This window comes from Mobula birostris, chromosome 31 (assembly GCF_030028105.1).
Source record: "Mobula birostris isolate sMobBir1 chromosome 31, sMobBir1.hap1, whole genome shotgun sequence".
Classification (NCBI taxonomy): domain Eukaryota; kingdom Metazoa; phylum Chordata; class Chondrichthyes; order Myliobatiformes; family Myliobatidae; genus Mobula; species Mobula birostris.
Genome location: NC_092400.1, coordinates 33021756 through 33035446, shown reverse-complemented (window position 1 = coordinate 33035446; position 13691 = coordinate 33021756). Strand labels below are relative to the sequence as shown.

Sequence of the window (13691 nt, the reverse complement as noted above, 5' to 3'; positions counted from 1 at the left end):
GACTTCCCCGTGTTTGCCACCAGGGAAACGGCAGGGTTTTAATTTTTTATTTGTTGTATCTAACTCAAAAATTTTGAACTGTTCCAGCTTTTTTTTTCCCATTTTATCAATTTGTAAGATAGACAAAATGGGAAAAGCTGCAAATATTTGGCAGGGCAGTGCTCAATGCTTCAACAATAGTGGAAATATTACAAGAGCAAGTGTTTAATGGCATTGTAACTGACTCTGGTAACAACTGAGCTGAGAATTTATTTATTGAGGTAGTCCCTTCTGGCCCTTTGAGCCATGTTGCCCAGTATTCCACAAATGGTCATTGTAACTCGTCCCATGATTAGACTAGGGTTAACTCGGGGATTGCTGGGTGGCGTGGCTTGAAGGACCGATTCTGTACTTGTCTCAATAAATTTTTTTAAAAAACCCTAGGCTAATCATGGGACAATTTATACCAGAATTAAAACTAAACAGAAAACAGGCAAAGAACTAATAATCCTTTCCACGCTCTGATTAATGTCAGATATGCAGACTTTGTATTTAATCTTGATTTTCTGAATGCTGCATGCATGTACTGGAAACATTCAATTGTCAGCAAGGTCATAGTCATACTTTATTGATCCCAGGGGAAATTGGATTTCATTACAGTTGCACCATAAATAATTAAATAGTAATATGTAAATTATGCCAGGAAAAAAGTCCAAGACCAGCCTATTGGCTCAAGGTGTCTGACCCTCCAAGGGAGGAGTTGTAAAGTTTGATGGCCACAGGCAGGAATGACTTCCTATGACACTCTGTGTTGCATCTCGGTGGAATGAGTTTCTGGCTGAATATACTCCTGTGCCCAACTGGTACATCATGTAGTGGATGGGAGACATTGACCAAGATGGCATGCAACTTGGACAGCATCCTCTTTTCAGACACCACCGTCAGAGAGTCCAGTTCCATCCCCACAACAATCACTGGCCTTATGAATGAGTTTGTTGATTCTGTTGGTGTCTGCCACCCTCAGCTTGCTGCCCCAGCACACAACAGGGGCTAAGGCAATTTTCATGAGTTAACTGAAGGCGATAACTTTCATTTGCCCCATTATTGTAACGTTCCCACAACCAACTGACTCACTTTCAAGGATGCTCCATCTCATCTCTTCATGCTTGTTTATTAATATTGTTACTTTCAGTTTATATTTGCAGTTGTCTTTTGCACTTTGGTTGCTGCAGTCTTTCATTGATTCTGTCAGGGGTATTAGTCTATAGCTTTATTGAGTATGCCCACAAGAAAATGAATCTCTAGATTGCATTTCTGACATGTATGTACTTTGATAATAAATTACTTTGAGTCCTGCTCTAAGAGAATCTAGGCAGTGGAGGTGGAGTTGTCCCTCCAGATCTGAAGCTGACTTTATGGGCACTTAAACCACAAGGGATTGTGCCAAAGGAAAGCAATGGTATTGGCAGTGGGGGAGTTCAGCTCTTGAATTACTCCAAAATGGAGGGGTTTCTGTAGGTATTCTGCATCATGAGGCATGTTGGTTGAAATGCTGTCCAAAAAAAATGTAGTGCAAAAGTATCTACCTAATGAAGGTCTTCGTTCTGTGAAAAATACACCTGTTAGATGTGGACTAACTAATCGGGAGGGACCACTAGACTGGACGTGCTCAGGCTTCTTCCCTGATGAAGATGAGAGTTTGCCATCGAAACATCAATTAAAATCGATACCTGTACCCAGCTGGAAGCCCGAGAAGAATTATCCGTCATGTATGCCAGGAAAGCACTAGATCCTTTTTGAGACAACTTGTTCTGCCTTCGATTGCTTGTAGTACCTTGAAACTACTCTACTGAAATTAGAGGGAATGTTTTTGGATGAGCTAAAATTTAGTTGAATATCTGAATGAGGGATGAGAGCTGGGCAAAAGGAAATATGTGTTCATTTCCGTAGACACTGCCCGACCTGCTGAGTTTCTTCAGCATTTTCTGTGTATTGCTCTAGATTTCCAGCATCTACAGAATCTCATTTTAATAACAAATTAGTGAGTTGGAGAAATATGATGCTAGGAATTAAACGAGGCAGCAACTGGGGTGTTGGGTGACTGAAAACGTGCTGGAAAATGGGAGGGCTGGGATTGGGAGGAAGGTGACAACAGGAACTGGTCAAAGAAAAGTTAAAAGTAAATTTATTGGAGTATGTGCATGTCAACACATACAACCCTGACATACTTTCCTGCAGGTATAGTCAGCAAATCTGTAGAATAGTAAATGTGCCAAACCACAAATATAAATCTGTGTAACTGTTCTTGAACCTGGTGGTGAGTCCTGAGGCACTTGTACCTTCTACCTGATGGCTGCTGTGTGAAAAGAGCATGGCCTGGGTGGTGAGGACCTTTGGATGCTGCTTTCCTTCGACGGTGTGGAGAAAGGGGGGAGGGGCCAAGTTTCGGGTAGTTTTATAATTTAATCTGCCCACGTCTTAATGACCTAGTGATACATTGTGAACCAATTGGATTGTGAGTATCCAATTCCTTAGACACCATCATTTTCCACCCCCCACCACCACCACCACCAAAGAAAAGTCAACTACAGATCTTGCTATCTTAAAGCTCTAGTCTAGCATTGAGAACTAACCATTGCAGCTGTTGACACCTCAGTCAGTTTCTGCAGGCTTGCCTTTCTGCTTTTTGGACTCAGTTTAAAGTGACGTATTCTAATTTGTTTTTGCTGATTTTATTCTATGTATGTAACTTTGATCTTTATGTTTAGAGATGCACAGATGCTTGTAATGTTCAGTCACATCCCATAGAGAGCACTGTGCAGGGCTTGCAATCTTAATCACACCAAATGTTTGTTTAGACAGTGTGTAATGAATGGTCATTCCTTTTTTTCTTTAATTCAAAGCTCTTTCCACACAGTAAACTGGCAGCCAACTTGCTCCAGTTCTACTGTACAGATCCCTAACTCGACAACTGGCTCTTGAACTTCCGTGTTCTGTGCAGAGACAAGGAGGGGTTTAGGGAGGTCCACAGTGAAGAGAGCCGAACCACTGATATTGCTTCTTGGGGAGAATTCAGGCTGACTGGTCTGACAGACTGAGTTCTAAGGTCATGTGTTCATTTGTTACGCTTATTATGGGCGCCGCCATCAACTCTGCTCTCAAACGCATCTTCCCCATTTCACGCACATCTGCTCTCACTCCATCCTCCCGCCACTTCACTAGGAATAGGGTTCCCCTGGTCCTCACCTACCACCCCACCAGCCTCCGGGTCCAACATATTATTCTCCGTAACTCCTGCCACCTCCAACGGGATCCCACCACTAAGCACATCTTTCCCTCCCTTCCCCCCCCCCCCCCCCCGCTTTCCACTGGGATCACTCCCTATGCGACTCCCTTGTCCATTTGTTTTCCCCCCCCTCCCCCCCCCAATCCCTCCCCACTGATCTCCCTCCTGGCACTTATAAGCGGAACAAATGCTACACATGCCCTTGCACTTCCTCCCTTACCACCATTCAGGGCCCCAGACAGTCCTTCCAGGTGAGGCGACACTTCACCTGTGAGTCAGCTGGAGTGATATACTGCGTCCGGTGCTCCCGATGTGGCCTTCTTTATATTGGCGAGACCCGACGCAGACTGGGAGACCGTTTCGTTGAACACCTACGCTCTGTCCACCAGAGAAAGCAGGATCTCCCAGTGGCCACACATTTTAATTCCATGTCCCTTTCCCATTCTGATATGTCTATCCACGGCCTCCACTACTGTAAAGATGAAGCCACACTCAGGTTGGAGGAACAACACCTTATATTCCGTCTAGGTAGCTTCCAACCTGATGGCATGAACGTTGACTTCTCAAACTTCCGCTAATGCCCACCTCCCTGACGTCCCCCCCCCATCTGTTATTTATTTATGTACACACATTCTTTTTCTCTCGCTCCTTTTTCTCCCTCTGTCCCTCTCACTATACTCCTTGCCCAACCTCTGGGATTTTTCCCCCTTCCCCCTTTTCTTTCTCCCTGGGCTTCTTGTCCCATGAACCTCACATACCCCTTTTGCCAATCAACTGTCCAGCTCTTGGCTCCAACCCTCCCCCTCCTCCTCCTATTTTCAAATCTCTTACTAGCTCTTCCTTCAGTTAGTCCGGACGAAGGGTCTCGGCCTGAAACGTCGACTGTACCTCTTCCTAGAGATGCTGCCTGGCCTGCTGCGTTCACCAGCAACTTTGATGTGTGTTGCTTGAAATTCCAGCATCTGCAGATTTCCTCGTGTTTGTGATTTAACCAGAGCTTGTTTAAAGTTATTTCAATTCTTGGCTAACTTTTTAAAACATAGCCTACGTCTACCTTATTGTGATAGGATGGCAAAGTGAGGAACGTCAAATAGTGATATTAATAATGGGCAAACTGAGCTCATGCAACCTGTGTGGAGTGTTGGTGGTCTTGTGGCTCACAATGTTTGTAATCTTGTGTGATTATACCAGTGCTTTGTCTCTATCAATTACACTGTAATTATGGAAACAATGTAATACACTATTGTGTCATGGGCACGAAAGTAGGTTGACTTCATTTTGAGACTTGTGGAAGTACTGTATAATATGCAACATTCTTTGGCACAAGATGAGTTGCTTCATATAATCTACTTTGTAACTACGGTGCTAAGTCATTATTTCAAACATCAGGTTTGACATTTTAGTAAGGGTTGCATCGCAATTGAAGTTTAATTGTCATTCAACCGTACATGAATACGTACAGCCAAATGAGACAGTGTTTCTCTGGGGCGACGGGGCAGAACACAGTACCATCAGTCACCCAGCACAAAACGCACTGCAGGTACAAGATAGCAAGCACATAAAGGTATCAGTAAGATATAGCCATGCAAAGAAAGTAGTCCAGACTTGAGCTGCAGAAATCTGCATTTGACCACAATGCAGTTTGTCTTCTGCTAAGTGAGCACTAGGGATCAGCACCAGGCCAACCCAGTGGCAGCTGTCAATGGGCAACACTCCAGCTCGAGCCCCTGAGTCCATTAATTGTGGCAAAAATCTGCAATCAACTGCGACAGAGGTTGTCTTCTCCCAAGTGATCATTGGGAGTGGAGGAGGGGGTGGCAGCACCTTCACCAGCCTGGACGCAGTACCACACTGCTCCCAGTGGAGCACAGCAGGTTCACCTGGTGGCTGTAAATAGGCGAAAACTCGGCTTGAGGCCTCATTCTCTCTATGACTGAGACCGCACAGCTCCCCTGCCCTCAGCCAATAACAGACATCCCACCTCTCCCGGAAGTTCCGGGAGTCTCCCGCATATTAATAGTGGCTCCCTGATGCCTGCAAATTATATACAATATCATGGAAATCAATTTTTTTGAGAGCGAGCGAGAGAAAGCAAGAGAGAGCGAGAGCAAGCAGGCGAGAGAGAGAGCAAGAGCGCGCCATGGGAGAGTGTTCCAAAAAATATATAAAACGTACGTCACCCCAGACTACACTAAAGTGTACCCCTGCCTAATAGGGGTCAAAATAATGACCGTGTTGCTCGCTGCGCTGTTTGCAACAGTGACTTTTCTGTTGCCCATGGAGGGTTAAGACTGTAAAAGACATGTTGAGGTGAGTTTAACAGGTGCCATTCATTCATTAGCATAGCTAACGTTATTTAAACTAGCTGGCTACCTGCTAAGGAGCTACTCTGTTGCAGACATCCCACCTCTCCCAGGAGTCTCCCACAAATTGATGGTGCTACCTCCCTGAAATGAGTTTTTGCAGGGTGGGATGTCTGCAATAAATCAGTGAATCAAGCTTGTGGCATTCCACATTAACAATGTATTAAAAAGGTCTTGTGATCACAGGAAAAATGGCCAAGATGGTTACTTGCTGTTAGATTGTACACGTCTTTTTGACCCAGGCAACAGCACGACGCGCAGCTCCTTTATTTTCTCTGCCAACAAGCCACTCACTGATGGGGCAGACCTGCAGTGTGTAAGTTCTTGCCATCATAAAAAATGCAGGATCAGTTCTACACTGTGGAAGGCATTCTGTGAAAGGGCTGAGCCACTCTGAATTGTTTGTTGCTGGTGTGTATTATGGTGGTGCTAGGAAGTTTGTGAGCCTTTTAGAATTTCCTCTAATGGGACCTAAAATGTGATCAGATCTTTCATGCAAGTCCTGAGGAATATAAACCTGGGTCTTTGCCATTGAAGTCTGATTTTCACCACACAGGAGTTTTGGAAGTGTCCCATGCCTCAGTTGAAGGAGATTTGAGGACCTCAGAACAAAAGTTGATGCTCACCAAGCTGGAAAAAGATACAAAACCATTTCTAAGGAGTTTGGGCTCCACCAATTACAGGCAGGCAGATAGTGTACAAATTGAGGAAATTCAATGCTGTTGTTGCTCTCACCAGAAATGGTCAACCAACAAAAATCACTCCAAGAGCAAGGCATATAATATTCCAGGAGGTCACAAAGAACCCCAGGGTAACGTCTGAGGAGCTTCAGGCCTCTATTGCATTGGCTAATGTCAATGTTCATGAATCAACCATCAGGCAAACACTGAACAGCAATGGCATGCATGGCAAGGTTGCAAGGAAGAAGCCACTACTCCCCAAGAAGAACATTGCTGCCCGTCTGAAGTTTGCTAAAGACCACATGGATAAGCCAGGAGGCTATTGGAAGAATGTTCAGTGGATGGATGAGTCCAAAATAGAAATCTTTGGCTTAATTGAGAAGTGTTATGTTTGGTGTAAAGTAAACACTGCATTCCAGCATAAAGAACCCTGTCCCAATGAAATGTGGTGGTGGCAGTGACTTAGTTTGGGCCCTCTTTGCTGCTTCAAGACAGCTTGCCATCATTCCTGGAACTATGAATTCTGAATTGTCAGGGTATCTGGCCATGAACTGAAGGTGAAGAGAACATGGGTCAAGTAGCAAGACAATGATCCTAAACACACGTCAGTCTACCAAAGAATAGTTAAAGCAGAAGAAAATTCATGTTTTGGAGTGGCCGAGTCAAAGTTCTGATTTTAATCCTATAGAAACATTGTGGAAGGACCTGAAGTTCATGCAAGAAAGCTGACCAAAACTCCAGAGCTGAAGCAGTTTTGTAAGGAGGAATGACCTGAAATCCCTCAAAGCCAATGTGCAGGACTGATCAACAGTTGCTAGAAATGTTTGGTTGAAGTTATTGCCATACAAGGGGGAGGGGGGGTTTACACCAGTTACTGAAAGCAAAATCCACATACTTCTTTCCAACAAATACATGTAATATTGGAGTATTCCCACAGGAACAAGTATGTGTTTTGTTAATTCATTTAATTGGGTTCTAGTTTTAGGACTTGTGTGTAGATCTGATCACATTTTGGGTCACAAACTTCTGACGCCACTGTATATTTTCTGAGAGTTTAAGTAATCAATTGGCCACTCCCACAGTGACTTGCAAAATGAAATGTGAGTCATGGTGCATGAATATACTGAAGTTTCCCTTAATTTGATTTTGATAGTGTGTGAAAGGAGAGAATGATTCAGTGTGGCAGGAAAGATGATGTGCTTTTTATACTGCATTGGGTAAAGGTTTGAGTATAAATGTTTCCAAAGTGATTTTTAAAAAATATATTTTATCTTGCTATCACATGATCTCCTGAGATTTGGTCTTTTGTTTTGGGGACTAATCCATCCCTAGATGAATTCAGTGGCCATTTTACTAGGTGCCTTCTATACTTACTCAGCGGCCACTTTAGTGTATGTTCATTGTCTTTTGCTGCTGTAGCCCATCCACTTCGAGCTTTGATGTGTTTTACATTCAGAGATGCTCTTTTGGATGCCACTGTTGTAACATGTAGTTATTTGAGTTGCTTTGGATTTCCAACATCTGCTGACTTTCTTGTTTGCTATGAGTTACTGTCACTTTCCTGTCAACTTGAACCAGACTGGCCTTTCTCATTAACATGCCGTTTTCTCCCACAAAACTGTCGCTCACTGGATGTTTTTACGTTTGTCACGCCATTCTCTCTGAACTTTAGAGACTGTTCTGCATGAAAATCCAAGGAGATCAGCAGTTTTTGAGATTACTCACACCACCTGTTCTAACATCAATAATTATTCCACAGTCAAAGTCACTTGGGTCACATTTCTTCTCTTCCCCCCCCCCCCCCCCCCGCCCCCCATTCTGATGTTTGATTTGAACACTTGAACCTCTGACCATGTCTGCTTGCTGTTGTGTACTGAGTTGCTGCCATATGATTGGCTGATTAGATATTTGCATTAAAGAGCAGGTGCACCGAATAAAGTGGCCAGAGAGAGAGAGAGTGTGTGTAAGTTGAAGTTGGACTGCTAGCCAATTGTGGGGCTTGATTGTCCTCCTCCTGCTCCCGAGTTGTTCCTTTCTTGTGGTGCATCTTGCCATTTCTTAGCATTTTCCTGGTGTTTTTTTTAAAATGAGGCAGAGTTGCTAGCTCGACAGTCAACCCAGCATGGGTGGAGCCAACAGGATCTGAACCTGGGTCTACTCTGCTCAAAGTTGGGTGCGGATGCCATTACACCACTGGCTGGATCTCGAGTAAATGAATTCAAATCTCAGAACTGCTGTTGTTGGAAATGTGAAATGAAATAGAAAACTGCGGGGCTATTCAGCAGGTTGACTGGCATCTATGGAGACAGTAACAGTTTATCTTTCAGGTCCAAGTCACTTCATGATAATGGGAAGACTCTTGCCTTTGAAGCTTTGTTAATATGAAATCTGAATTCTCACTTATTTCAGCACCTGAAAGATCCAACTTTTTTAGTTTTAAACAATTTATATCTCTTGTGCTCTGGTAACTGTCCTGCATCTTTCCTCTTCCCTTCTCCCAATTTTAGTGCTTTTTTTTTTTAGGAAGATTGTCTGTTCAATAATGGGGAATTATCACTGAAACCTTTCTGAACTGAATTCTTCTGAAGGCAACAAAATCTGCACATGAACTTTTTCAGCTAGATATATCTTGGGGAGGGGGAAAAACACATTTTGACTTGTGAACAATGTTTTTAATTGTGAATCTCTACCTTTTTTGCATCTACATCATTCAATTCTATTGTTTCTTCTTGAAAAATGAATTAAATGTGAAATATGAAGTCCAAAGGGAAGTTGCAGAATATTGCTTACTATGATCGTTTGCCAGAAAAAGTGGTGAACACATGTTTGGTTGTTTCGTTACCCTCCTGCCAGAAGTCAGAGATTCACCAGCACTGTCTTAAACTGGACTAAAGTGATTTGCCTAGTCATGTAGACTAGGTTCAATGTTACCTTTTGCCTTTGAGCATTTGAGCCAAGGTCTTGGAATTAATCTTGCATCGTGGAATTAATAAACAGCCTGTTTTAATTCTGGCCACTTGTGATTTATGAAAAAAAATATTGGGGAGGGTAATAACCTCTGTTAAACTGTCAAGATTTTTGAGTTTTATTTATCGGATTGGTTGATAGTTTGCCTCTACAGGCCTCAACAGCTGACAAAGGATTGATGGCCCAATTGGAAAAGTTTAAAAACAGCTGGATAAATCTTACATTAGAAGTATGGCAAAGGTGGTTAATTCATGTGGAATCAATAACATGTTAAAACTCTTTAGATGGTGTGCATATGATACCAAATTCCTTCCCAACAGAGGAGATAAAAGATTTGAACCATGGATAAAGAAAGGTCTTACAACCTACCTCTCATTTATACATGAAGGAGTATTACAGAGTTTCCAATTCCTGCAGGACAAACATGGCCTAGAACACAATGACTTTTTTAGGTACCTTCAAGTACGACACGATGTTAACCAGAGTTGTAGATATACAGACCTATCAACAGTAGAATTAGAATTTTTCAAGATTCTGAATTCGGCTTACAGTTCAATACCAAGTAAATCAGTTTCTTGATTATGTAATGCACTGTCCCATGCTAAAAATGTAAACATGTTGTATATTAAAGAGAAGTGGGAGAAAGAAGCGAGGTTGGTACTTTCAGAGGAGGCTTGGGGGGAAAATATGCAGCTGTTAGTGGTCTTCGACTAATTCTTTGACTTGGAGAGAACATTGTTGGAAAAATATTATAAGATACTTCAAGACCCCATATCAGGAAAAATATAAAGACACAAACGTGACGTGTTGGAGAAGGTGCAGCTCCAAGGAGGCAAATCATTTCCATATTTTCTGGGATTGCCCTAAATTAAGTTCATGTTGGAAAGGTATTCATAGAACATCAGTTAAGGTACTTAAGACCCAGATAGCTCTGAACTTTGAGACGCTCTATTTGGGGCATGTATTGTTTCTTGAACAGAAGAAAGATATAAAGTTGCTGCAGGCTCTTTTAGCGGCAAGTAAGAAATCAATCACTAGAAAGTGGCTAAATCCAATACCACCTACATTAGAAGATTGGCACGAAATTATCTTGGAAATATTTAAAATGAAAAAGATGACTTACTCTCTGAGAATTCAAAAAGAAAAATTTTATCAAATTTGCAATAAATGGATTGAATATATAACCCCAAAGCGAGCAGACTTTAGATGACTCTCCTAATGATTTATACTGCTCTTCTCATCAACACAGTAATATTGCTAACGTAAGCACCCCTGGTCTAAATGTTTACTGTTTCTGTTTTTTCTTTTTTTGGAAAATAGAGAATTAACACAAGTAAAGGAAAAGATTTGGGAAAGGAATAAAAAAAAAATGATAAAATTAAGTAAATAAGTACATACGGATTGGATAATTGTTTGGGGATAGGAGCAAACATGAACGAGTTAGGATATAAACCCCTACAATGGTAGTTACATAGGCTTACGTACAATATTTTGGACCAGAAAGAAATGGTCCAGAAGAGATGTATGGAAATTATTATTAATCCACTATTATTACTATTTTTCTTAACTAATATCATTACTTCGCCTAATAGAGTAGAATTTCAACTGTACATAATTATCTATTTAAGTGTCTAATTTCTTTTCCTATCTTAGGAATGTATAAATAATTATAGATTTATACACATTTTTTAAAAAATGGAAATAGTTATACTTGTGAAAAATTCATGATACTTGTGAATTCCTTATCCAAATAAAAATAAAACATTTTTTAAAAGGTTTTATTTATCATATTGAGATGCACAATGAAATGTCTCATTTGCGTTGATGACCAGCACTGAGCCTAGGATGTGCTGAGAGTGGCCTGCAGGTATCCACAGCACAGCATGTCAATAGTGCTTGACAGAACACAACAAACAACTAAACAAGTCTCATTCCTCCTTCCTGCCCACACAGATCAAGTCTTTGACTTGAGTGGAACAACTAGCATGAGAATCATCATGTGCTATGTCATATGACATAGGTAGTCATGGTCTCCATGTTAGCCCTTGGCAAATTTTTCTACAGAAGTTGTTTGCCATTGCCACCTTCTGGGCAGTGCCTTTACAAGATGAGTGACCCCAGCCATTATCAATACTGTTCAGAGATTCTCTGCCTGGTGCCAGTGGTTGCATAACCAGGACTTGTGATGTGCACCAGCTGCTCATACGACCATCCACGACCTGATCCCATGGCTTCACATGACCCTGATCGGGGGCTAAGCAGGTGCTACACCTCAGCCAAGGGTGACCTGCAGGTTAGCGGAGGGAAGGAGCACCTTACACCTCCTTTGTAGGGACATATCTCCACCCTGCCACCCAGATATGGTAAATTGGGAAAATTAAATGGTATAGTAGCAGATCATTAAAGATGAAATTGAACTCTTCTGCATCTGTGTCAAGTCAAGAGACTATTGAGGGAAGATTAACTAAGTTGATTCCTGGAGTGAAGGACTTGTAGGGAAAGGTTGATTAGATGGACCAAGTTCAGAAGACAGTGACTTTTTTTTGAAACTGAAATACAAAATTGAGGGCTTGCCTGGTAGATGCCAAGAGATCTCCTCCCCTCTTTTCCCCCCCCCCCCCCCCAAATGGTATCAGTATTGGTGGGGGTGATTGGCATTGTTTTGGTGAAAGGAAGAATTTCTTCTCTTGGAGCATTAAGTCTTTGGAATCTCTACCCCAGAGAGCTGGAAGTTGAATCAGTAAATTGTGTAAATGATTGTCTTGGTTTTTTTTTCTTGTAATCACAAGCCCCTGTTGGACGTTGGTAATGTAGAATACTGCAGATCTGGTTCACTGCACACCCCAATGACAGGGGAGCTGCATGGCCCCCCATTGTGCAGACCAAGCCCCTGGGCTGCGGGATTGCAGATCCCAAATGTGGGAGAAAGTGGGTGGGGGCAGCAGGAACTCTAGAGTACATGCTGGGTTTGGGCTGGCCTCTCCTGTCGGTGCTGCTCTCTAGCCTTAACTCCTGGGAAGAGGTGCTGGATTGCGTGTGGCTGCACTAGCACGTGTTGAGGAACTGCTGTGTGCCTGTTCTAGCAGAAATGTAGCTTCAGGCCAACAACCCATGCACCATCAATCTTCAGATGTCCCTCACAATGACTTGGGCTTTTTCTTTTGTTGTAACTGTGTTCCTGCTATTGTAATGGTGTGTTGTGTGTGCCTTCTGGCACTGTGTTTTGCCACGTGCCCCCAGAGGAATGCTGTTCCATTTAGCTGTATGCATGTGTGTGCTTGTCATCAAGGGTGAGATGAGCAGTGTTTTGGGGTTTTACCTACAGCTGGGGTCAGGGTTGTAGGGAGCTGTCAGGACTGAAGAAACAAGACTGAAGTTAGATCAGTTGTGACCTTGTTAAATAGCAAGGCAGACTTGAAGTCTATTTGTCTTTTTTCTTCTCCCCCCCCCCCCCCCCCCATCCTACAATGTCCAAAGATAATTCAGGATGAATTTGTACACTGAATGAGAAGAATGTTCCTCTTATTATTCATTGTGATTTTTGTTTGTCTGACAGGTGCTTTCATCATCCCATATCTGGTAATGATCTTGCTGTGTGGGATGCCACTGCTCCTCCTAGAATACACCATTGGCCAGTATACAAGTTTGGGACCTGTGCATGCCTTGGCTAAAATCTGTCCTCTTCTGAAAGGTTTGTAGATAATTATTACTGCAGATAACTGAATCTCCTCAGTTGGACTAAAAGTCAAATTGTGAACCTTGGCTTGGTCTTATTTGTAGAGTTATGCACACTCTCTTCTGACGGCTGATTTCATGAAACATTTTGAAGCCTCTTTCAGTATCAAAGGTTCCAAATGTGTTCAGAGGGAGTGAGTTCAACTGCTCAGCCAGCTGATATTTTGTCAATGATTTTTTTAAATCATTTATTCATAACTAATCTGGTCAACATTAATTATTTCCAGTAATTTGCTCTTGCAGCAAGTCCCTTGTGCCACCAAATCACTGAGCCATCATTTGTATTTTGACATATTGAACCAGGGAACAACTTGTTTTTTTTTGCCACAGGAGCTGGTTAGCATAAGATTGGTGGGGTTTTGCAGTGACTTGCTCTACTAATGGAGTATTTGCATTCTCCTGGCTAAAGTTTGAGGATAAAGCTGCTTAGTTCTTTCCTAGTAGAACTCTGAACATCAACACACTTTAATCTTGTGCTCTCGGCTTAATGACACATTTAGTCAGTCCTAAGTGGTGTAATTCCTGTGCGGTTTATGGCAAGATGCCAAGTGTTTTTCTGTACATTCTCAACTATGTGCTACCTCTAACATGGGTTCCCAACCATCTTTATACCACCTACCCCTACTGTTAACAGAGGGGTCTGTGGAACCCAGGTTGGGAACCCCTGCCATGACATTCCAC

General features: G+C 42.4%; 1 protein-coding gene across 4 annotated transcripts in view; it reads left to right on the top strand.

The window, feature by feature from the left end:
* Window positions 1-13691, top strand: part of LOC140190947 (sodium- and chloride-dependent GABA transporter 1) — a 99125-nt gene that overhangs the window by 1088 nt on the left and 84346 nt on the right. For 3 of the 4 annotated variants that reach the window (XM_072247942.1, XM_072247941.1, XM_072247940.1), the window contains exon 2: window positions 12832-12966. The exons of the other annotated variant lie outside the window; for it this stretch is intronic. In XM_072247942.1, the coding sequence (XP_072104043.1) occupies window positions 12832-12966 (135 nt within the window). The remainder of the gene's footprint in view (window positions 1-12831; window positions 12967-13691) is intronic. 4 annotated transcript variants of the gene reach the window in all.